The 25,018-nt window shown below is 39.6% G+C and overlaps 2 protein-coding genes across 3 annotated transcripts in view; both read left to right on the top strand.

Annotated features, from left to right (window-relative positions):
• The first annotated feature begins 1,925 nt into the window (after window positions 1–1,925).
• On the top strand, window positions 1,926–12,937 carry C4BPB (complement component 4 binding protein beta). The gene is given in 6 exon segments (XM_028120072.2): window positions 1,926–3,502; window positions 4,275–4,445; window positions 5,789–5,965; window positions 10,955–11,048; window positions 12,047–12,173; window positions 12,735–12,937. Coding segments are annotated over 6 exon segments (771 nt in total). The 5' UTR covers window positions 1,926–3,444; the 3' UTR covers window positions 12,879–12,937.
• The window catches only part of C4BPA (complement component 4 binding protein alpha), a 46,919-nt gene continuing 34,713 nt past the window's right edge, over window positions 12,813–25,018 (top strand). Inside the window, exons 1-2 of one of the 2 annotated variants that reach the window (XM_028120056.2) lie at window positions 12,813–12,899; window positions 16,945–17,024. In XM_028120056.2, coding sequence (XP_027975857.1) covers window positions 16,984–17,024 — 41 coding nt within the window. In that variant the 5' untranslated portion in view covers window positions 12,813–12,899; window positions 16,945–16,983. The remainder of the gene's footprint in view (window positions 12,900–16,944; window positions 17,025–25,018) is intronic. The other variant, XM_028120057.2, reaches the window with a different exon arrangement.

Below are 25,018 nucleotides of genomic sequence, written 5' to 3' on the forward strand. Positions count from 1 at the left end.
ATGTTCACTCATCATCCTCAAAATGTGTTGGAATCTACCCCCTAGTACGATGTAGCTATTCGAGCTACAGGAATCCTCTCTGCATTTCAGTCAGCTGGAAGGAGCGCAAAGATCACACTAACTTCTTGCCATAGCGCATGTCTGTCTTGACTCACAAAGCTCAGACTACAATGTTTCATGAAAAATTAGAGCTTTAAAAAATTTCTGTTATTAGTCTCATGAAATCTGCATAAAGACTACTTTTCTGGCCCAGGTTTTTCTTGGTGAGGCATTCAAGAAACATCAACTCAATACATTAAAAAAAGAAAAATTGTTGGAAAAGCATTTTAAATCTTTTTGGAATTATCTTGACAAAGACCAAAGGGGATCTAATCATAACCTACTAGAGAGCTTAAAGTTGTCTTTTTCCAATTCTCTTAAAACCACACACACACACACACACACACACACACACACTGCAGTTTAACTCCTCACACCTCTAGTGCTAGCCTAGGCCCTGCTCACCTCCTGCTCACTTCCTTATCTCTTCACCAATTGCTTCTGCACATTCTTTTGTTGAGCAAGCAAACCAGTCAGTACAACTGCCCGTGAGAACTGTTACCTCAATTCTCCAGAAAACAATCTGGATTAGACCAAATTGCCCTTAATGTCCAAAGGTCTAGAAGGGTGTGTGAATTCTCATTTATTAATTTTGCTAAGCTTGGACACTCGTAATAAAATGTATAATCCTAAAATCCCTTATATGTAATCCCCAAATCCAAAAAGCTTTGAAAACAAAGTTTTCTTCCAATTTATTTGACAGGAAAATCTGACCTAAACTTTGTGAGGATATTTATAGTCTCTATATATCTCACTTAGTGTAAATATTTTTACATTTCATAGAGAAATATTACTAAGGCAATATTATAAATAATATGGTATGCTTTCTAAAACCCTAATCTGAATCTAAAATCAGACGAAGGATTATTTGCAATTATTTCCTGTAATAATGCTCTATTTTATTAGGAATTTAGGAATTTCTCATTTAGGAATAAACAAATTCCAAATTTTAAGAGTAAGCAAAATTTTTTTCACTATTTTTAAAATAATTTGTTGTACAAATATATACATTAGACGCTGGGGAACTTGTATGCCTCAAGAAGTAGAATATGTGGTGCGTTAAGCAAAATTACTCCAAACCTGACAAAGGAGACAAAAAAAAATCACTGGAGAAATTTTTCGATGGGTTCCTGAGTATTGCTTTGTAGACCCTCTCTGGGATTATTGATTTCATAGGTGTGTGTAATTTTAATCAATTTTCTATTAACTAGTCTTTTTATAACTCTGTAAGACTAGAGGTTAATGGTAGAAAATGGATAGGAATGCAAATAATTCTTTTCTGAAAACAATGCAAATATTCCTGATAACAAGGCAAATGAATTTTGTCCAGTAGAGATTCAATTAATTTCCGTCAGTTAGGAAAGCTCATTCCAAATATTAAAGTTTGTTGCCATGTGTGATATTAACCAGTTTCACATCAATTAGAAAAGTCACTTCTGGGGGCGCCTGGGTGGCTCAGTCATTGGGCATCTACCTTTGGCTCAGGACATGGTCTCAGGGTCCTGGGATCAGACCCCTATCGGGCTCCCTGCTCGACGGGAAGCGTGCTTCTCCCTCTCCCACTCCCCCTGCTTGTGTTCCCTCTCTCACTATCTGTGTCAAATAAATGAAATCTTAAAAAAAAAAAAAAAGAGAAGTCACTTCTGAAGGACTTTGACTTGAACCCATAAATCTCTGTTCCTCAAATTCTTTGAATTAGTTGTAGCAACTTAACACTTCTCTCATTAATGGATTGAATAAAATCTTTGACACATATTCATTGTATATTTATATGAACGTCATGTTACTTACTCTTTCGAGAACCATATTTAAAAGGTGCTTGCAGGGGCACCTGGGTGGCTCAGTCAGTTAAGCGGCTCGGCTGCCTTTGGCTCAGGTCATGATCCCAGGGTCCTGGGATCGAGCCCTGCATTGGGCTTTATGCTCAGCGGGGCGCCTGCTTCTCCTACCTGCCACTCCCCCCTGCTTGTGCTCCCTCTTTCCCTCTCTCTCTCTCTCTGACAAATAAATAAATAAAAATCTTAAAAAAAAATAAAAGGTGCTTGCACTATAGGAACTCACGTATTTGTTAAGTGAGGATAAGCTATGGAAAAACCATAAAGGCAGTATACGATAAATGATAAATTATCAATATGGATTCGAGGAGCTGTGGTAGAGTTTCTGTATGACTATATTCTTGTTATTTGTCCTGCATTGCTCTTATTTACCTAGCAGACAATTCTGCATTTTATGGAGTGCCTGAGAAGGAAATACACACAGGGCATGATCCTTGTCCTCGAGTTAACAGTCTCGTGTGGGAAAAAGACATGAACAAATCATCATAAAGTAATGATAATGGACAGAGAAGAGAAAAACAGTTAAGGCCTTACTGTGTCCTTATGCTTTATATTTATTATGATGCTTTATATTATTTTATTAAAACCTAAAATTTTGGAGGGACTTTACCCCCAATTTTATCACTGGAGCAGGGACAACCAACTTATTGTTGTAATAGTCATGAGGGAGAGGGCGGGAGCCCCAAAGCAATTTCACATGTTTTAATTCCTGAGACCAAAGCTTTTCCCTCATCTCCCTCAGTTCATTTGGTTGACTCTGGACTCAGGCTAAATCCTGACCCCCAAAGATCCACAGAATGGGAACCCTCACGCAGGCCTGGCAAACGCGGACAAGGTGTTGCTGTAGGACTTTGGAGTTTTTCTCAGGTTTGGACATAATCAGGAGCAGCTCCTTGCTGGGAAGCTGTAGATCTAGAAGGTCAGAGACAAGGTGAGGTTAGTTTACTTCCTTGAGCTTTTCCAGTTTTCAGTGTTCGGTGCTGCCAGGACACCTGGTATGTGAGAGACGGGGATGAGGTGGTGCTCAGAGCTGGGTTTCAGTTAGGGAAGCACCAGAGATTGGTCCGCCCGCCCCAACCTGAAAAGCTGGAGGGAGTTGCAGAAGCTGGACTCTAAACACTAGCAAATATTGACAGAAGTGAGGGTCATGGCTAAACCCTCTGGTCCAAGTCTGTTGTAGCAGGATAAGCCTACACTTCAAAGGAACTTGTCAACTGGATTTGCATAACGGAACCCTGGCGATTTCTAAAACTGAGTTTTAAAACTGGCAGCTGGTCAGCCTCTCCCCTGCTGCAGAATCCCTCCCTGTACTAATTTCCTCTATCTGTTCATATTTCCTGCTGTAGGATTTTTTTTTTTAATTCTTCCAAGGAAGAGAAATCAGGACAACCTCTTCTCTAGGAGAGAAGTAGTTGGTACCCTAAGTGGTGTGAGAAGATCTATTTTGATCCAAACCAGGTGGTGTCTGGTTTGGGTTCATTCCAGCCTGGGTCAAGCAACTGATCACAAGATGGTTTTTCGGTTTGTGTGCTATCTTGTGGTTGTGTGGCTGATTTCTGCCTCAGATGGTGCGTATGCTTAAGATTGGATTATAGGGCACTTGATATCGGTCTATGGGTTATGAGGCATTCTGTCTAGGGTTTTAATGAAATTTAAATTAATGAAATGTATTTCATTTATTGAAAAATCTCAAATTACTTGGCCTAATGCTCTGTACTCAGTAGGAGCTTAGTAAATATTTTTTTTAAATTTCATTTATTTGACAAGGAGTGGGAGGGAGAGCAAGAGAGGGAGAGAGAGAGAGAACATGAGCAGGGGGGTACGGCAGAGGGAGAGGGAAAGCAGGCTCCCGCCTGAGCAGGGAGCCTAATGCGGGGCTCAATCCCAGGACCCTGGGATCATGACCTGAAGGCAGAGGCTTAACTGGCTGAGCTACCCAGGTGCCACAGGGGCTTAGTAAATATTTAATGATGATTCTGCTCTATGACGTGGGTGGTTAACTGTTTACTTTCCTTTTCTGTTCTGGGAGCAAAAAGTACCAATTGCAAAATCTTGAGAAGTCTTATCTGTTATACACTCCAGGAATGCTCTTTGGAAAAGGGATTGTTTCTTTAGGGGTAAATAACTTATGGCTGAATTTGAGTGAAACCAGTTATCCTTTTGAAAACAAAACTTTGGGAATTATTGGGAAGGGAGGGGAGTGGATGGACATAGACATGGAAGGGAACAAGGAATCAGAACCCATAATCTGGCAAAAAGACACTTGGATGGCGGTCTAACAGGGCTTCCTCACGGCACATGATATGTCAAGTGACTCTCTTATCTTTTTCCTTCCAACAGAGAGCTGCCCAGAAGTTCCCGCAGTGGAAAATGGCATAATTGTTATAGAGGAGGTAGAAGGACAAATTCTGGGGACTTGCGTTTGTATCAAGGGCTACCACCTGGTAGGAGAGAAAACCTTTTTTTGCAATGCCTCTACGGAGTGGAATGCTCCTGTTCCCACATGTCGACGTAGGTTTGATCTTCCTGTTTCTTTGTATATCTTGTTATCCCACTTGATTCTTTCACGTCCTACTTCCAGCAGGCCATGCTCAAACTTCATAAGAAAAAAATTCTCAGGGCGCCTGTGTGGCTCAATTGGTTAAGCATCTGCCTTCAGTTCAGGTCATGATCCCAGGATGCTGGGATCGAGCCCCACATCAGGCTCCCTGCTCAAGGGAATCTCCCTCTCCCTCTGCCACTCCCTCTGCTTGTGCTTGCTCGCTCGCTGTCTCTCTCTGTCAAAAAAAAGAAAGAAAGAAAGAAAAATTTCTCAGCTTCTAGGAATTCATTTTTAAAGCACTCTAGGATGGAACTTCTCTTAGAAGCTACATGATCAGTTCTTGCTCAGTCCTGATTACATTAATTAATAAATTGATTGAATTAATAGACACAATCAACCTACAGGAAGAAAAGAATTTCTTCCATATATTAAAACTACCTTTTGGGGGGCTATAATTTGTTTAATATCATACCCCTTTAAAATTTTAAAAAAATTTAAATTGTCTTAAAAAAATTTAAACATATACAAAAGACGGAAGAGTAAAATCAACTCAACAATTATCCACATATAACTAATCTTTTATCTTCTATAATTCTGTTTTGCATTATTATTTTGAAGTAAATATGTCATATTCTCTTTCATCCATTATATAATGTTCAAACTGGGAAAAATTTATGTTCTTAATTTACAAAGGTGATAACTGAAATCCAAGTGATTTGCTCAAGTCCACAAAGCTCATTTGTGGTGTCTGTGGAGACAGAGAGTCACTAGTCAATATCCTCATTATTATTACTATTTTTAGGACTAACTGGGTTTGTTCTCCACACCAATATGTTTATCCTTTATTTATATGACCAAATTCATCTCTCTCTGCATTCTCTCCTGTTTTTTTTTTTTTCACCTGGGAAAAGCAAAATGAAACAAAGTAAAACACGATGAGTGGTGTGTACATTTCACTGGGTGAGAAGGAAGGGATCCCTTGCCTCAAACATAGGGTGAAGAGTTTTCAGCAGTGCTGAACAGGAGGATGAACACACTTTTGATCATTTCCAGTTCTATGCTTAATTACTTTTAATAAGTTCAAGTGCCAACTGTCACCCTAGTGCATGACCAAGACCTTTCCTGGCCATTCTCAGGCCAACCTACTCTCTTCGTATCCAGCATCGATACAGTTTGGTACTAGGTACCAGCGCCGTTTGTAGTCGCTATTAAAAAGCACTGTTTTAGTTCTGACTTCTGTTTTCTCAGTGAAGTTGGAGGTCTCGCCTTTGTAGCGGTGTCCTTTCAGATCACTTCCTGTTTTCTTCCTCAGCGGGCCACTGTCCTGACCCAGTGCTGGTGAATGGTGAACCCAGCTCCCTGGATCCTGTGAGTGTGAGTGACAAAATCACTTTTAAGTGCAATGAGCACTATATCCTCAAGGGCAGCAGTTGGAGTCAGTGCCTGGCCAACCACACCTGGATGCCTCCCTTACCCGTCTGCAAAAGCAGTGAGTGCAAATCCAAAGATACCAATCAGATAACCTCATTTTCTGTTCCACATCTCTAGTATTGATGAGCATTTATTCTATTTCTGTATTTTTTTCTATTACAAACAATGCTAAAATGAATGTTGTCATATTTATAGATACACATACATATATTTTTATGTCTAGGCTATTATTTCTGTCATCTAGATTCCTAGAATGATTGGTGGGTCACAGGATATTTATTTGCCAAATAAACTTAGAAGATCCAAGAAATTCTACCAAAAAATGTTATTCTTGGACAAAAAGTAAATATTGAAAAATCAATAATATTACTTTCTTTTTTTAAAAATTTTTACTTTATTTTATTATGTTATGTTAGTCACCATACAGTACATCATTAGTTTTTGATGCGGTGATTCATGATTCATTGTTTTTGTGTAACACCCAGTGCTCCATGCAGTACGTGCCCTCTTTAATACCCATTGCTGGACTTTCTAACAATAATTATGAGATGAATACTGAAATGTAAAATAATTTCATTCATGAGACTATATGAAAACTTAATGAAGGACATAAAATAAGACTTAAATAAAAGAAAAGATATGCCATGATCCTGGATGGATAGACTGGTATTACAATGTCATTCTAACCAGAATTTCAAATTTAAAAATATAAAACAAAAAATTAAGTTTATTTGGAAGGGTACATATCTAACATTACAGATTTATTTACTTAAAGACTTAATTTTTTAGAGCACTTCTAGTTTCATAATAAAACTGAGGGAAAGGTACAGAGATTTCCCATATACTCCCCACCCCCACACATTTATGTTATTGGCATCATTTCTCAGAATAGTACCTCTTTTTTTTAAACCAAGGATGAACCAATATTGATATATCATGATCACCCCAAATCCATAGTTACCTAAGGACTCAGTCTTGGTGTTGTACATTCAGTGGGTTTGGACATAAGCATAATGACATATATCTACCACTATAATATCATATAGAGTATTTTTCCTGCCCTAAAAATCCTCTGTGCTCCATTTATTCATCTCTCTACTTCCCCTACCCCTATCAACCACTGACCTTTTTTGTTGTTGTTATTATGTTCAACTAGCCAGCATATAGTACATCATTAGTTTTTGTTGTAGTGTTCAGCGATTCATTAGTTGCATATAACACCCAGTGCTCCTCACCACATGTGCTCTCCTTAATACCCATCACCCGGTTACCCCATCCCCCTCCCCCCCCTCCCTTCTGTAACCCTCAGTTTGGTTCCCGGAGTCCAGAGTCTCTCATGGTTTGTCTCCCTCTCTGATTTCTTCCCATTCAGTTTTCTCTCCCTTCCCCTGTGGGCCTCTGCTCTATTCCTTATGTTCCACATATAAGTGAAACTGTATGATAATTGTCTTTCTCTGCTTGACTTATTTCAATTAGCATAATACCCTCCAGTTCCATCCATGTTGATGTAAACAGTAGGTATTCATCCTTTCTGATGGCTGAGTAATATTCCATTGTGTATATGAACCACATCTTCTTTATCCATTCGTCTGTTGAAGGGCATCTCAGCTCATTCCACAGTTTGGCTATTGTGGACATTGCTGCTCTGAACATTGGGGTGCATGTGACCCTTCTTTTCACTACATCTGTATCTTTGGGGTAAATACCCAGCAGTGCAATTGTTGGGTAATAGGGTAGCTCTATTTTTAACATCCTGAGGAACCTCCATACTGTTCTCCAGAGTGGCTGCACCAGTTTGCATTCCCACCAACAGTGTAAGAGGGTTTCCCTTTCTCCACATCCTCGCCAACACTTGTTGTTTCCTGTCTTGTTAATTTTTGCCATTCTAACTGGTGGAAGGTGGTATCTCATAGTTTTGATTTGTATTTCCCTGATGGCTACTGATGTTGAACATTTTTTTGGATCTTTTAGCCATTTGTATGTCTTCTTTGGAGAAGTGTCTGTTCATATCTTCTGACCTTTTTATTGTATCCATAGTTTTGCCTTTTCCAGGGTATCATATATTTGGAATCATTTGTATGTAGCCTTTTCAGATTTTTTTTTTTTTATTTAGTAATAGGCATTTAAGTTTCCTCCATTTCTTTTCATGGCTTGATAGCTCATTTTCTTTTATCAAATAATACCCTATTTCTGGATGTACCACAGTTTATTGATCCATTCACCTTTTTTTTATTATGTTCAATTAGCCAACATATAATACTTCATTAATTTTTGATATACTGTTCAGCGATTCATTAGTTGTGTATAACACCCTGTGCTCATGACCACATGTGCCCTCCTTAATACCTGTCACCTGGTTAGTTCTGAAGGACATCTTGGTTGCTTCCAAAGTTTGGCAATTATGAATAAAGCTGCTATAGATATCAGGTGCAGATTTTTGTGGGGACATAAGTTTTCAACTCCTTTGGATAAATACAAAGGAGTGCAATTGTTGGATCTTGTATATTTAGTTTTGTGGGAAACCATCAAACTCTCTTCCAGAGTGGTTATGTCATTTTGCATTCCCACCAGTGATGTATGAGAGATCTCGTTGCTCCACATCCTTGTCAGGATTTGGTGTCATCAGCATTCCGGATTTTGGCCATTCTCATAGTTGTGTAATGGTATCTCATTGTTGTTTTAATTTGCATTTCCTGATGACAGATGCTCATTTTCCATCTGTATATCTTCTTTGGTGAGGTGTCTGTTAAGGTCTTTGGCCCATTTTTTAATCAGATTGTTTTCTTATTGTTGAGTTTTAAGAGTTCTTTGTATATTTTGGATAACAGTCCTTTATAAGATTTGTCTTTTGCAAGTATTTTCTCCCAGCCTCTGGCTGGTTTTCTCATTCTCTTGATATGTCTTTCATAACACAGAAGTTTTAAATTTTAATGAATTCCAGCTGATCAGTTATTTCATGGATGCTGTCTCTACTGTTGTATCTAAAAAGGCTTCCTTCCCTATACCCAAGGTCATCTAGGTTTTCTCCTATATTATCTTCTAGGTGTTTCATAGTTTTGTATTTTACATTCAAGCCTATGATCCATTTTGAGTTAATTTTTGTGAAGGATATAGTAGATAGGCAGTTTAAAAGCACAAACTACAGTTAGCCTCTTTTAGGGAGTTTGTGGTTACTTAAAACATGCATATATACAACACGCAGTTAAATTACAAGCATATACCATCATCATTAGTTTGACACAAGTTTATTTATTTCTTCCAGCCTTTTCTGTTTTACTCTCTTTTAATTCAATACTTCCTATCCTAGCTCTGAAATGCAGAATCTCTGTCTTTTTGTGTTAGTTCATTGCCCAATTTTAGGGGAAGCTCCTAAGGTCCCTGAGTAAAACAGATTTTTTTCTGCTTAGACCCAAGATCTATATCATCTCCTTCAGTTCAAAACTGTACCCTTAAAAGTCACCAGAAGAGCACTGTATAAACTGGAGTTCCTTAATCAATTAATTTAAATTCTTTTCCTTTCCTCTATACAGCTTTTGAACTCAGTTTTTGATCTTTTTTTTAAAATTCAATTAATTAACATATATTATTGGTTTCAGAGGTACAGGTCTGTGATTCTTCAGTCTTATATAATATCCAGTGCTCATTACAACACATACTCTCTCCAATGTCCATCCCCCAGTTACCCCCATCCTCCCACTCCCTCCCCTCCAGCAACCCTCACTTTGTTTCCTATGATTAAAAGTCTCTTATGGTTTGTCTCCCTCTCTGGTTTCATCTTGTTTTATTTTTTCCTCTCTTGCCCTATGATCCTCTGTTTTGTTTCTTAAATTCCACATATCAGTGAGATCATATGATAATTGTCTTTCTCCGATTGACTTACTTCACTTAGCATAATACCCTAGAGTTCCATCCACGTCATTGCAAATGGCAAGATTTCATTTTTTTGGATGGCTGCATAATATTCCATTGTGTGTGTGTGTGTGTGTGTGTGTGTGTGTGTGTGTGTGTGTATCACTTCTTCTTTATCCATTCATCTGTCGATGGACATCTGGGCTCTTTAAAAGTTATTTATTAACTGCTCGAAGAAAACACCTGTGTCGTAGAAAAAATACAGAAAACAAAAGAAAACATTTAATTACCTACAAACCTACTACCCAGAAATAACAGAATACCTTGATATGTAATTTTCAGCCTTTTTTTCTGTTCATATATGTTTATGCATGAGTGTGTTTACAAAAATATTATTATATGCTACATTACATTTCTTCATTACATTTCTATTTGTATGCATTATTATAATACATAGTATTATCTACTATGTACTATAGTAATACATGTTTTTTTATGCTTTGCTGTTTTTGCTCAACTTTTTGTTTTGAATAGTTGAATACAACTATTTGTATTTATGTTTCCGTAAGTATACACCCACATAATCATTCTTAATTTACACTTTAATCTTGATCACCAAGGTTAGGCTCATAATGTCAGAGCTCAAAGGGACTTTAGAGATAATATTATTTAAACTGCTCATCTTATAGCTTCGGAGGGAAGTCAAGAAGGATGAAATAGTGGTTAGTGGAAGAGCCAGAACTGAAATTCACAACATCTAATACTTTGTCCACCTCTTTATAGATTCCTCTTGTTTGCTCCCCTCTGCATCTCCTTGTTTCTGAAGCTCTCATATCGCAAAATTCTATCCCACAGAGAATGTCAGCCTTCATTTGAACTCACATCACTTATTTCCTGTCTCAGGGAGTTATTTCTCCCACCTCTACCTCTGGTTTAATTTTTTTTTCTTGTCCACTGTCAGTCTCTACAACTTAAACTTCCTTTCGTCAAGCTCATGTCAATCAGATAGCACTCTCAAATTGCTAATGACTCAGAGGATAAGCAGGGGGAGGGGGTCTTTCCCATGGTTAAATGCCATTTGACCAGAAGGAAATGAATGGAGAATGTGCCCCCAGATCCCACATGGACGGTTACACTTAAGGGGTGCTGTTAATTGAGTACAACTCATGACTGTCACTCTTGTACTCCTGTTTCTCAGGAGACTGTGGCCCTCCTGGGAATCCCGCTCATGGCTATTTTGAAGGAAAAGATTTCAACTCAGGTTCTACCATTACTTACCACTGTGAAGACAGGTAAGTGCATGCAGGCTTTCAAATGCAAGATCTTGCCAATTGACTGGTAGCATTGCTTTGGGGAATGACCCAGTCCATCTCACCTAACACCCAGATTTCCTACTGTCTCAGGAATCTGAGCTCATTCTGATTTTGAGAGTTGCTTTAGCCCACTGCCGGCTCTCCCTAATCTCTAGAAGATAGACTGATCTTTTTATTTATCCTAGAGAAGATATTTAAAATGTATATTTTTCTAAAGAATCTCAGAACAAAAACTCAGAGAAATATAGAACATATGGAACTGCAGAAAGAGTGATTTATTGATCGTTCCAGCCTGCCCACGCCCCCCCCCCCCAATCTGGTTTCCTATTTGCAGTTACTTGAAAAAAAAAATATATATATATATATATTCTTTTAAAAAAAAAGAAAGAAAAAGAAAGAGAATGACTTATAGAACCTTAATAACCTTAACTTAGACTACCTGATCACCCACCTTACAGATCTACTCTTTCCTTGGCTTCAGTCTTATTAACTCAGGGTCAGGTCTCCACATTAACATTTCAATGTCATAATATACTTCTAGTGGACTTTGCCATCAGCTCTTATGTTTTTCTGATTAAAAGCTGTAGCTCCTTCATAAGACTTATCTGAGTGTTATCCCTAGCTTTCCACTCCTTTTTAGAGGGTAGATGGCAGATGCTTTTTTAAGTTATTGAATGATGACATGCTTCCTCCCTCACCCTCCCCACCCAACAACTGTGTAAACACACATATTCAGAATTTCTCACTTCTCCATATGGGTTGAATTGTCACTTGGGTCCTCTCCGCCCCCAAAGAGAGTGGTTTTAGTTGATTACTGTTTGGTAATACTGAAATCACTTAAGCATGCATTAAAGCTCAGGGAGGTGGATTCTATCACGGTAGGAAATACTGAAATGCAGCTATATAAAACCAGGCTTAGTTGCCCAGTTTAGAACGTGGGAAGTCTAAGTGTTGTTGCCATTCTGATTTCTGTTCAGGTACCACTTGGTGGGCACACGGGACCAGCAGTGCATTGACGGGGAGTGGAACAGTGCACTTCCAGTCTGCGAGTTGATCCAAGAAGCTCCCAAACCAACTCCACAGACGGAGTTTGAGAAGGCACTCGTAAGTAGTAGGCATTTGTCTGTCTTGTTCACAGTTGTATCTCCAGGGCCTGGCATCATTGCTGGCGCATGCTCAGTAAATATCTGTCCAGTGGGGGATGTTTTTGAAGGGTTGGTTAGACAAGGGCTCATAAACTATTAACTCACATTTTTATATATGGAAGTTCTCATTCACCACCATCATCACAAACACTTCATGAGACCTGTTGGTAGGAGTTATTGTCTCATGGACTTTACAGAGCAAGCTTTATAAACTCATGTCTTAGACTTGTATGCATTGATGTGAAAAATCTCTAAAATTCTTCTAGATTCCAAAAACCACTGAACAAATCATTTTCATTGAGATCCCTCTTTTAGTTTATATTTATTGCTGGGATAATAATAAGTATCTAAAAGCCAGAAGATTTAGATGATTTATCATGTTGAAGACCCAGATTTGTATTTAAGCTACTGAATTCTGAGCCCCTAGTCAGGGACCTAAGCACTACTCATTAGCTTCAGACTATACAGCTGGATCTCAGTTCTTAAGTTGTAGCTTAAAATTTTTTTTCCTTTTCTTCAGTTTGCCTTTCAGGAGAATAAAGAACTTTGCAAAGCCATAGAGAACTTTGTGCAAAGACTAAAGGAAAATGGTTTAACTATGGAGGAACTGAAATAGTCTCTGGAAATAAAGAAAGTTGAATTGGAGGCAAAAATGTTGTCCTGACATTGTAGCTGAGCAGACTGGGTAATAGAAATGCACCTATGAATAAATTTTCTCTTGGTTCTAAAACTGGTTTCAGATTTTTCTCTCATTAGACTGGAACGCGACTTCATAGAAATCAGCTGCAGTTGCATAAAACACCGTGTGTGTGTTCTCAGAATGTGGGAAGACCAAGTGTGGTGGTTGTCTGTTTAAGACCAGAGTTAGCAGCACATCAGTGGGAGTGAAGGGTCTAATTTCCTGTCTGTAAGGAGAATGGGAAGCTCAGATCACAGCTAAGGGTATGTCTTATATTTTAATGAAACACGAATGGTGAGGCAAAAAATAACCTCAAATCAACCAAAACCTATGAAGCAAAAATCAACCTCTCAGTTTGAGAAAATAGGTTCAGAACAGTTATATCCTTGAAATAACCTGTTGAGACAAAAGTAGAATTAGGACTTAAACTCTGAGTCTCCCCTATATCCTGTTTATGAAACCAAGTTTCTAAATCTTCCGCAGTAACATTGCTTACCACCTTTGGATGAAACCCAGCCCTGCCTGGTAAATTTGAGATGGTGAAATATAAGTGAATATGTTCTTTTCCTCTTTTTAGAGGGCAGGAGAAGCAAGAATCCTGAGGTAGAATAGGTTTTCCTATCAAGATGTCATATTGAGACGATATGACAAACTTCTTCCATCTCTCACTCTGACCTCCACCAAAACACATAGGAAATCTGGATAAATACAAACAAAATACAGAAGAGAGCTTGAAATAATGGAATGTCCCTCAATGAAATCATGAAGGAGAATAAGAAATAGGAATAAGAAACTCTCAAGTACCCCACAGTCTATTAATAGACACATGACAAGTATACACATACCATTAATTCAGGGTGGTTAGAATGAAATAAACACTTTTCACAGAACAATGTGCTAGGGGAGCTCAGCTTTGAGAAGGGGGCCTTCTGTCGGGGAGGAGGAGGCAGTAAAATTGTTAAGGAGAGTCACAGTTATCGGGCCTTTAAAAGTGAGTAGGACCGAGAGACAAAGATTAGGGAAGAGGACATGGCAAGTGGGAAGATTTGGAGAAGTGTAGTAAGAGCATCATAAAGAGCCATAAGCTTTTGAACCAAGTAAATCCACTCCTCGGGTTCGTCTGACTTGAGCAAAATGATTTTTAATTTGAAGCTATTCATTCTATTATTGCGTATATTGTCTATACTGGGGAGACCTTGTGAACATTTGAAATGTCCAATCTTAGGAATATTTTTAGTAAATTATGGCACATCAAATGTAATGCAACCTCTTACAGTGATAATTATGAACAGAAAATCTTAAAAATATAATCTCAAGTAAAAGTAGAATACAGATTAATAAGAACTTATGATTGCATTTCTATAAAACCTTTCTTCTTGTAGAGGAGGACCAGGCAAAAACAGGCACAGATGAAAACAGTTGTCTTAGGATGGTGAAACTCCAGGTGTTTATTCTCTTAAAGTTCTTTAATTTTTTTTAAAGATTTTACTTATTTATTTGAGAGAGTGAGTGAGTGAAAACGAGAGAGCAGAGGCAGAGGGAGAAGCAGACTCCCCTGCTAAGCAGGGAGCCCAACGCGGGGCTCGATCCCAGGACCCTGGGATCATGACCTGAGCCGAAGGCAGATGCTTATCCAACTCAGCCACCCAGGTGCCCCAAGTCTTTTAATGTTTTAAATTGAGTTTTTAATAATAAGTTTTTAAAAACGTGTTGTGCAGAGAGGCAGGAAAGATGGAGCATGTTTAGGGAATGGCACACGGCCTGGATTTGCCTGGATAAAGCATGGGAAGTGATGAGAAAGAAGGCTGGACATACATTAAAGCCAGTTGACGGAAGCTTTTAAAGGGCAGAGAATTTAAACTTTATTTGGTACGCAGTGAGAGGAAATCAAAGACTTCCAAGAAAAGAAGTGGTAAGGATCGAACACAGATTTTGCTCACAACATTACGTAGTATGGGTAGAAGTAGGAAAGAATAGAGAGAAAGAAACCATCTTAAGCACTACTGCGGTATGCAGGAGACAATGATGACCTGAACTGGATGATGGCAGCACAAACAGAGAAAGAATATCAAACACGAGAGACACTGGAGAATAAATAAAAACAACTTATCAACTCACTGAACATTGGAGGATGAGGGAGAGGAAGGGTTTAAAGGTGAATTTGAAATTGCATTCCTGGAAGCCTGATTATTGCTGGGGTCAGAAAGTGAAGCTTCTGGGCAGGAAATGAGAAGTTCCCCTTTGGATGTGCTGCATGTAAGGTGATTGTAAGATGTCTGATGGGCAACAAAAAATGTTAAGTCTGCAGTTAGGAGAGGAATCAGAGATAAAGAGCTAGTTATGGGGTGGTCCTCTTATAAGGAATAGTTAAAGCCATGACAACAGGTACAATAATTTTAAAGATAATGAAGAGAAAAATTTTTGAAAAGAAGAACCTGAGACATATCTAACACGTAGGGATGAGAAAGAACAAGAAGAGATAAGAACGACTAAGAGCGTTTCGTGAAAGAGGGGAATCAGAAAAGTTCAGGGTAATGGAAGCCAAAGGAGAGGAGTTTCAGAAAGGAGATAAACAGTGTTAAGGGCTGCTGAGAATGAAATTTTGGATTTGGAGATAAGGACGTGCCTGAAAGAGGTTTGTCCCTAAGGGAGGGAAGAAGCCAGATCTTAAGGCCATGATGATGGAAGGGGTTGGGAGGGATTAATGAGAAAGAATAAACAGGAAATGCAGGAAACCTAAGAAGTTAAACATCTCACGACCGAACAAAAATGGAATTTGAGGTTTTGGCAAGATTTAGGGAATATTTCAGGATGATTTAGGGAATATTTCAGATGCACTGAAAATAAGAAAACAAAGATGGGCAACATCTTGCTTCTTCTGAAGCAAGAGTGTGACTGGAAGAGGGGTGCCTGGGTGGTTCAGTCAGTTAAAGGTCTGCCTTGGGCTCAGGTCATGAATCCAGGGTCCTGCTCAGCAGGGAGTCTGCTTCTCCCTCTCCTGCTGCCCCTCCCCCACTCATGCTCGCTCTCTCGAAAATAAATAAATAAAATCTTTTTTTAAAAAAAGAGTGACTAGGAAAGAAGAATGAATAGAAGCTACCAGAGAATGATTGTTTAGCAGAGTAGGAGGCAAGACCACTTGCTGAGAGGAAGCCCATTCCATGGCCTGGAGAGAAAAATTTGGAATAGTCACTATGGAAAGTAAAGAAAGGCACTCCAACAGATTGGGAAATGGTATTTTGAAGACTCAACTTAGCTCTCAAGACGTGGCACAATCTGGAATCCTTCTCTACAATCATTCCTGTCAAATTGGGAAATCAGTCTCTCCTTGTAATTTGGCCCATGTTATCTTTACCTGTAATAGCCTTCTCATTTTCATCTAATCATTTTTCCACTTTTCATTCAAAGCCCAGCTCAAATCCCGTATCTCTGTCAAAGCTTCAAAGCTTCTGTTGTGCTTCAACTCTACTCTTTTCTGAGACCTTTATGAGACTTTTGGTGTTTATGACAGAAAAAGTGAGGTTTTCAGGAAAAACTGCACTGTAATAGCAATCTCCTAGCTCACAAACCTTGATCCTGAGGATTAATACCTTAATTAGATAATGTCAGGGCTTGGGGTCCTTCCTAGATCTGTGTGATCACAGACATGCCAGCCCTTTGTTGCATTTCTCGGAGCAGTGCTCAATGATAGACCAACTTCTGAAAGTCATTTGGCGTCCAGCATGTACTAGTCGTGGTGGTGGTGGTAGTTAGTTAACATGTCCCAGGCAACAGGGCCCAGCAGGAATTCGGTAAATTTGTTAAACTCCCCACCATTGTACTTTCTTGGGGTGGAATGAAGACCAGCACAGGGCAAAGTCATCAGTCAATGAGCCCCAGGAAGGCCTGCTGGACCTAGCATCAAGGAAAGTGGATCAAGGTGGACCTAGTCTCAACCCTACAGTGTCCAAGTTTTCTAGGTTAGCTGGATTGCATCTTATGTGTCTGTCTTGTATTTAGGAAAAAAGAAAAATCAAATCTGGCATCAAATTCATATTACCTTTCCACTTAGGGGAAATGGTTGGCAGAGGAGAGAACAAACGATTGCAACATGTTATCAAGAAGGAGGTTCGTGCCCAGGAAGGAGATTAGGTAAATACCAGTGCTTTATTTCCATTGTTAATCATTCACTGAGCCAGTAGAAAGTTTCTGCCCATCCATTAGAATTTAGCCATCCTTGACCAGTCAACCACCTGGCTGGAATTCAGGGACTTCTCGGTGGTGCAATTACTAGCTAGCTTCAGGGTACTCTGGTAAACTCTGATCTGGGGAGGAACTAAAACTATTAGAGATCCAGGCAGTTTTTTTTCCCTTGAGAAACGACCCAAGGCACCACGATAGAGTCTTCTACTTCTTCCTCAGCTACCTGCAGGTCAGTGGATTGTTTGGGGTACCTTGGGGAAAAGGCTGCTGGTTTGGCCCTTTAAGGAGGGCAAGAGAGACAAAAACTTGGGGGTACTTTCAGCAGAAATCTTTTCAGGAGTCCTGCATTAGGGGGTTGTATGACCTGAAAAGTACTTCTAATCCCTCTGAGCCTCAATTTTTTATTATAAATGGGGGCATGAATAAACTGAAGCAGAAAGGAAGTAAAAGGTTACTCTTGTTATTGTATCTAAAAGTTGAGTGGGTTGGTTCATTGATTTTTTTTTAAAAGATTTTATTTATTTATTCATGAGAGACAGGGGGGGGGGGAGAGAGAGAGAGAGAGAGAAGCAGAGGGAGAAGCAGGCTCCCAAGGAGCAGGGAGCCCGATGTGGGACTCGATCCCAGGACCCCGGGACCATGACCTGAGCCGAAGGCAGACGCTTAACCATCTGAGCCACCCAGGCGCCCGGTTCTTTACCATCACTCCACACAGGGGAGTTGAGGCAGGAGGTAAACCGGACTTTCCAAAGGGGTTCACAGAAGACCTGGTTTAGAATGTAGACCTAGTCTACATTCTAAAAATTGATGCAGTTCCCTTTGGAGATTTTATTAACCCCTCCACATCTTCTCCACCATCCACGGCAAATATCTTTTGACTTAATAATAAGAAGAATGTTGGTCAGCCTCCAGTTACTTTCTGAAGCTAGAAGTCTTAACTGTTCTCACTTCCTTTCTCTTCCCCACTTTTCTGAATCTGGCAATGCTGATTACCCTTCCTTCTGGAAATTTCCTTCTCCCTTGGTGGGGCAGGACACAGTACCATTCTTGTTCTTATTTCAACTCCTCAACCACTCTTAGCTGACTCCTGTTCTGTCCCTAAATACAGTAGTACAGAGAGCATGAAAAATACAGTATCCAGAATGGGCAGAAGCTTGAATTAAGTGTAGTGATACACTTGAATATAATATGAGCACACAAGGAAGAAGCTGATAAAGAGATTTTAGGAAGGAGGCGAAAGTGTGGAAGCAAGTTCTTTCTGGAATCTGAAAGTGATGTGATTGAGTGTGCAGCAGCAAGAAAGGAGCTGAGACTGGATAAGAATATTACCCTTTCCAGAGGTATGCAAGCTTTAAAAGGGCGGAGTTTAGACAAAATAAGTACATGGACTTAAAAAGCAGTTTCTAATGGAGGGAGAAATTTGGGAGCTGAGAATTTTCCCAGTGCCTGTCAAGTTGTACTGCACTGCGCATGCCAACAGTATTTGTCATCAGAGACCTGTCGTGTTGACTATAGCTCTTGAGTTGGTTTCATCTCTATAGGAATTTAAAAGATGATGAAGTCATCGAAATCTGAGGGCATTTACTAGGGAAGTCTTAGCTTTTCAGCGGGCAGCTAATAGCATTCTAGACTTTGTAGGGAATGGAAAGATGATCTAAGTTTACCGTCATCATTTGAGAGATGAGAAACTGAGACCCAAGGAGCTGACATGGCTTCTTCAAGATCATAGAATTAGACTGTAGTATGACTGAGGCTCAAATTTGGGTCTCCTTAACTCACAAGTCCTAGCCTCCATCCCTATCCTCTGTAGGCTGCTGAATCCTGTGCAAGTTCTGCTGAGGGACCACAAGGCATAGTGATGGTGAACTCCAGATGCCCCCTGGTCTGCTGAGCCACCACACAGCCTCAGAACCAGTGAGGGAAGTGGGATCACTGTATCATTTATCTCTTCAACATTTACGAAGCATTTCACACATGTTATTCCCTTTGGTCCTCAATAAGGCAGTTAGTCATTCTCACTCTGAGGATAAAACTATATTGAGTTTTATTTATTTCACATTTATTGGATAACTATTACATGCCAGTTACAATATCAGGTCAGCACTAGGAAGCTGAATAAACATCTTTGTCTTCAAGGGACCCACAATTTATTTTAGCAGGCAAAAGTGAATAGACAATGAAGAGATACAATACCATGTGGTATGACGATTAAGGTATCAGTAAAATACTAGGGGAGCATAGAAGAGGCTGATATTTCTCAGTGGGGTTGGACAATTCTTCATTAAGGAAGTGAGGAGGTTGGAGGTAGGAGCATCTGTCATAAGAGATATTATATGCAAATGCTTTCAAGTGTTTAAAAAAATCCAGGATGGGGTGGGTGGGTTGCTCAGTTGGTTAAGTGTCTGCCTTCAGCTAGGTCATGATCCCAGGGTCTTGGGATTGAGCACCGTATTGGGCTCCCTGCTTATCCCTCTCCCTCTGCCCCTACCCCCACTTCTGCACTCTCTCTCTCTTGCTCTCTCTCTCAAATAAATAAATAAAATCTTCTAATTTAAATTTGTCTAAATAAATAAAATCTTTAAAATCCAGGATGTATTTTGGGAAAGGTAAGCACCTTCATGAAGTTGAAGCCCAGTGTTTTTTTTGTTTTGTTTTGTTTTAATTTTATTATGTTATGTTAGTCACCACACAATACATCATTCGTTTTTGATGTGGTGATCCACGATCCATTGTTTTCGTATAACACCCAGTGCTCCATGCAGTACGTGCCCTCCTTAATACCCATCACCAGGCTAACCACTCCCCCCACCCCCACTCCCCTCTAAAACCGTGTTTGTTTCTCAGAGTCCATACTCCCTCATAGTTCATCTCTCCCTCCAATTCCCCCCCCCATTTCTCCCTTCCTTCTCCTAATGTCCTCCATGCTATTCCTTATGTTCCACAAATAAGTGAAACCATATGATAATTGACTTTCTCTGCTTGGCTTATTTCACTTAGCATCATCTCCTCCAGTCCCTTCCACGTTGATGTAAAAGCTGGGTATTCACCCTTTCTGATGGCTGAGTAATATTCCATTGTATATATGGACCACATCTTCTTTATCCATTCATCTGTTGAAGGGCATCTCAGCTCTTTCCACAGTTTGGCTATTGCGGACATTGCTGCTATGAACATTGGGGTGCATATGGCCCTTCTTTTCACTACATCTGTGTCTTTGGGGTAAATACCCAGGAGTGCAATTGCTGGGTCATAGGGTAGCTCTATTTTCAAATTTTTGAGGCACCTCCACACTGTTTTCCAAAGTGGCTGTACCAACTTGCATTCCGGCCAACAGTGTAAGTGGGGTCCCCTTTCTCCACAACCTCTCCAACATTTGTTGTTTCTTTCCCTGCCCATTTTTGCCATTCTAACTGGTATAAGGTGGTATCTCAGTGTGGTTTTGATTTGAATTTCCCTGATGGCTAATGATGATGAATATTTTTTCATGTGTCTGTTAGCCATTTGTATGTCTTCTTCAGAGAAGTGTCTTTTCAGATCTTCTGCCCACTTTTTGACTTGATTATTGTTTTTTGGGTGTTGAGTTTGAGAAGTTCTTTATAGATCTTGGATACCAGCCCTTTACCTGTAGTGTCATTTGCAAATATCTTCTCCCATTCTGTAGGTTGCCTCTTTGTTTTGTTGACTGTTTCCTTTGCTGTACAGAAGGTTTTTTTCTTGATGAAGTCCCAAAAGTTCATTTTTGCTTTTGTTTCACTAGCTTTTGGAGATGTATCTTGAAAGAAGTTGCTGTGGGCGATGTCAAAGAGGTTACTGCCTATGTTCTCCTCTAGGATTTTGATGGATTCCTGTCTCACATTGAGGTCTTTCATTCACTTTGAGTTTATCTTTGTGAACGGTGTTAGAGAATGGTCGAATTTCATTCTTCTGCATGTGGCTGTCCAATTTTCCCAGCACCATTTATTGAAGAGACTATCTTTTTTCCATTGCATGTTTTTTCCTGCTTTGTCAAAGATTATTTGACCATAGAGTTGGTGGTCCATATCTGGGTTCTCTATTCTGTTCCATTGGTCTATATGTCTGTTTTTGTGCCAGTACCATGCTGTCTTGGTGATCACAGCTTTGTAATATAGCTTGAAATTGGGCAACGTGATGCCCCCAGCTTTGTTTTTCTTTTTCAACATTTCCTTGGCCATTCGGGGTCTTTTCTGATTCCATACAAATTTTAGGATTGTTTGTTCCAGCACTTTGAAAAATGTCATTGGAATTTTGATCGGGATGGCATTGAAGGTATAGATTGCTCTGGGTAGCATAGACATTTTAACAATGTTTATTCTTCTGATCCATGAGCATGGAATATTTTTCCATCTTTTTGTGTCTTCAATTTCTTTCATGAGTGTTTTGTAGTTCCTAGAGTATAGATCCTTTACCTCTTTGGTTAGGTTTATTCCGAGGTATCTTATGGTTTTTGGTGCTATTGTAAATGGAATCATTTCTCTAATTTCTCTTTCTATACTTACATTGTTAGTGTATAAGAAAGCAACTGATTTCTGTGCATTGATTTTGTATCCTGCCCACATTACTGAATTGCTGTATGAGTTCTAGTAATTTGGGGGTGGAGTCTTTTGGGTTTTCCACATAAAGTATCATGTCGTCTGCGAAAAGAGAGAGTTTGACTTCTTCTTTGCCAATTTGAATACATTTATTTCTTTTTGTTGTCTGATTGCTGTTGCTAGGACTTCTAGTACTATGTTGAACAATAGTGGCGAGAGTGGGCATCCTTGACGTGTTCCTGATCTTAAGGGAAAGGCTCTCAGCTTTTCCCCATTGAGGATAATATTCATTGTGGGTTTTTCATAGATGGATTTTATGAACTTGAGGAATGTTCCCTCTATCCCTATACTCTGAAGAGTTTTAATCAGGAAGAGATGTTGTATTTTGTCAAATGCTTTTTCTGCATCAATTGAGAGGACCATATGGTTCTTCTCCCTCCTCTTATTAATGTGTTCTATCACACTGATTGATTTGTGAATGTTGAACCACCCTAGCATCCCGGGGATAAATCCCACTTGGTCATGGTGGATGATCCTTTTAATGTATTGTTGGATCCTATTAGCTAGGATTTTGTTGAGGATTTTGGAATCCATATTAATCAGGGATATCAGTCTGAAATTCTCCTTTTTGATAGGGTCTTTGCCTGGTTTGGGGATTAAAGTAATGCTGGCCTCATAGAATGAGTTTGGAAGTTTTCCTTCTGTTTCTATTTTTTGAAACAGCTTCAGTAGAATAGGTATTATTTCTTCTTTGTTTGGTAGAATTCCCCAGAGAATCCATCAGGCCCTGGACTCTTGTTTTTTGGGAGGTTTTTAATCACTGCTTCAATCTCGTTACTGGTTATTGGCTGATTCAGGTTGTCAATTTCTTCCTGTTTCAGTCTGGGCAGCTTATAGGTTTCCAAGAAGGCCTCCATTTCATCCAGATTGCTCAGTTTATTGGCATATAGTTGTTGATAATAATTTCTAATAATTGTTTCTATTTCCTTGGTGTTAGTTGTGATCTCTCCCCTTTCATTCATATTTTTATTGATTTGGGCCCTCTCTCTTTTCTTTTTGGATAAGTCTGGTCAGTGGTTTATTGATCTTATCAATTCTTTCAAAGAACCGACTTTTAGTTTCATTGATCTGATCTACGGTGTTTCTGGTTTCTAATTCATTGATCTCTGCTTTAATTTTAATTGTTTCTCTTCTAATGTGTGGCTTAGGCACCGTTTGTTGCTTTTTCTCTAGTTCTTTAAGGTGTAGAGTTAGTTGGTGAATTTGAGATTTTTTTATTTTTTTGAGTGAGGCTTGGATGGCTATGTATTTCCCCCTTAGGACCGCCTTTGCCGTATCCCATAGGTTTTGGACTGATGTGTTTTCATTCTCGTTGATTTCCATGAATTGTTTAAGTTCTTCTTTGATTTCCTGGTTGACCCAAACATTCTTGAGCAGAGTGGTCTTTAGCTTCCAAGTGTTTGAATTTCTGCCAAATTTTTTCTTGTGATTGAGTTCCAGTTTTAAAGCATTGTGGTCTGAGAATATGCAGGGAATAATCTCAATCTTTTGGTATTGGTTGAGACCTGATTTGTGACCCAGTATGTGGTCTATTCTGGAAAATGTTCCATGTGCGCTCGAGAAGAATGAGTATTCTGTTGTTTTAGGGTGGAATGTTCTGTAAATATCTATGAGGTTCATCTGGTCCAATGTATCATCCAAAGCTCTTGTTTCCTTGTTGATTTTCTGCTTCGATGATCTGTCTATTGCTGAGAGTGGAGTATTGAGGTCTCCTACAATTAACATATTGTTATCAATATGACTCTTTATTTTGGTTAACAGTTGGCTTATGTAGCTGGCTGCTCCCATGTTGGGGGCATAGATATTTACAATTGTTAGATCTTCTTGTTGGATAGACCCTTTAAGAATGTTATAGTGTCCTTCTGTGTCTCTAATTACAGACTTTAAAATATAATTTGTCTGATATAAGAATTGCTACCCCAGCTTTCTTTTGAGGTCCGCTGGCATGGAAGATGGATCTCCATCCCTTCACTTTCAGTCTGGATGTTCAAAATGAGTCTCTTGTAGGCAGCATATGGATGAGTCCTGTCTTTTTATCCAATCTGCAACCCTGTGCCGTTTTATGGGAGCATTAGGCCATTCACGTTGAGAGTGATTATTGAAAGATATGAATTAATTGTCATCATGTTGCCTGTGAAGACGTTGTTTTTATAGATTGTCCCTGTAAATTTCTGTTGTATATCACTCTTGGGGTCTTTTCTCCTTTTATAGAACCCCCCTTAATATTTCTTGCAGGGCCGGCTTAGTGGTCACATATTCTTTCAGTTTCTGCCAGTTGTGGAAGCTCTGCATCTCTCCATCCATTCTAAATGAAAGCCTTGCCAGGTAAAGTCTTCTTGGCTGCATGTTCTTCTCATTTAGTACCCTGAATATGTCTTGCTCGGCCTTTTTGGCTTGCCAGGTCTCTGTGGATAGGTCTGACGTTATTCTGATGTTCCTCCCTGTGTACATAAGGAATCTCTTCCCCGTAACTGCCCTTAAGATGGTTTCTTTGGTTCTAAGATTTGCAAGTTTTACTATTGCATGCTGGGGTGTTGGTCTGTTTTCCTTGATCTTGGGAGGGGTCCTCTCTGCCTCTAGGATGTGAATGTTTGTTTCGTTCCCCAGATTAGGTAGGTTCTCAGCTACGATTTGCTCAAATACATCTTCTAGTCCTCTCTCTCTCCACTCCCTCCAGGATTCCAATTATTCTGACATTGGAATGCTTCATGGTGTCACTTATTTCTCTGATTCTATTTTCATGGATTCTGAGTTGTTTTTCCCTGGCCTCCTCTTTTCCCTTTTTATCTATTGTATTGTCTTCCAGGTCGCTTATTCGTTCTTCTGCCTCAGTTACCCTAGCTGTTAGATTATCTAGATTGGATTGGATCTCACTGATAGCATTTTTAAGTTCTGCCAATTCAGCTTTCATTTCTGCCATTAGAGACTCTATGTTGCCATTAATTGATTTCTCCATTCTAGCCATTGTCTTCACAATTGCTAGCCTGAATTCCATCTCCGACATCTTGGGTATATCTGCATCCATTTGTAAATCTGCAGCATAAGTTATAATCTCTGAGTCTTTTCTATTTGGGGGGGCTCCTCCTCCTAGTCATTCTGTTGATGGGTGTTTGAGGGAATGTACAGAGTCCAAATTATTGACCAGAACCCAAGCAAGATGCACCTGTTTTCTTGGGACCTTAGGGTTGCTGACCTCTTGTTTTCCCAGCCTGTCTTCTGGGGGAGGGGCCTGCCGCAGTGTTACTCAGGCAACCCTGTTTGGGCGGAGTTGCCCTGCCCACCTGTGGAGGGGGATGGGCTCAGCGGGAATCAGTTTTGGGGGCTTTTGTTCTC

This window comes from Eumetopias jubatus, unplaced genomic scaffold (genome assembly GCF_037043125.1).
Source record: "Eumetopias jubatus isolate StellerSeaLion01/CBP00866 unplaced genomic scaffold, mEumJub1_p1.0 scaffold_12, whole genome shotgun sequence".
NCBI classification, from domain to species: domain Eukaryota; kingdom Metazoa; phylum Chordata; class Mammalia; order Carnivora; family Otariidae; genus Eumetopias; species Eumetopias jubatus.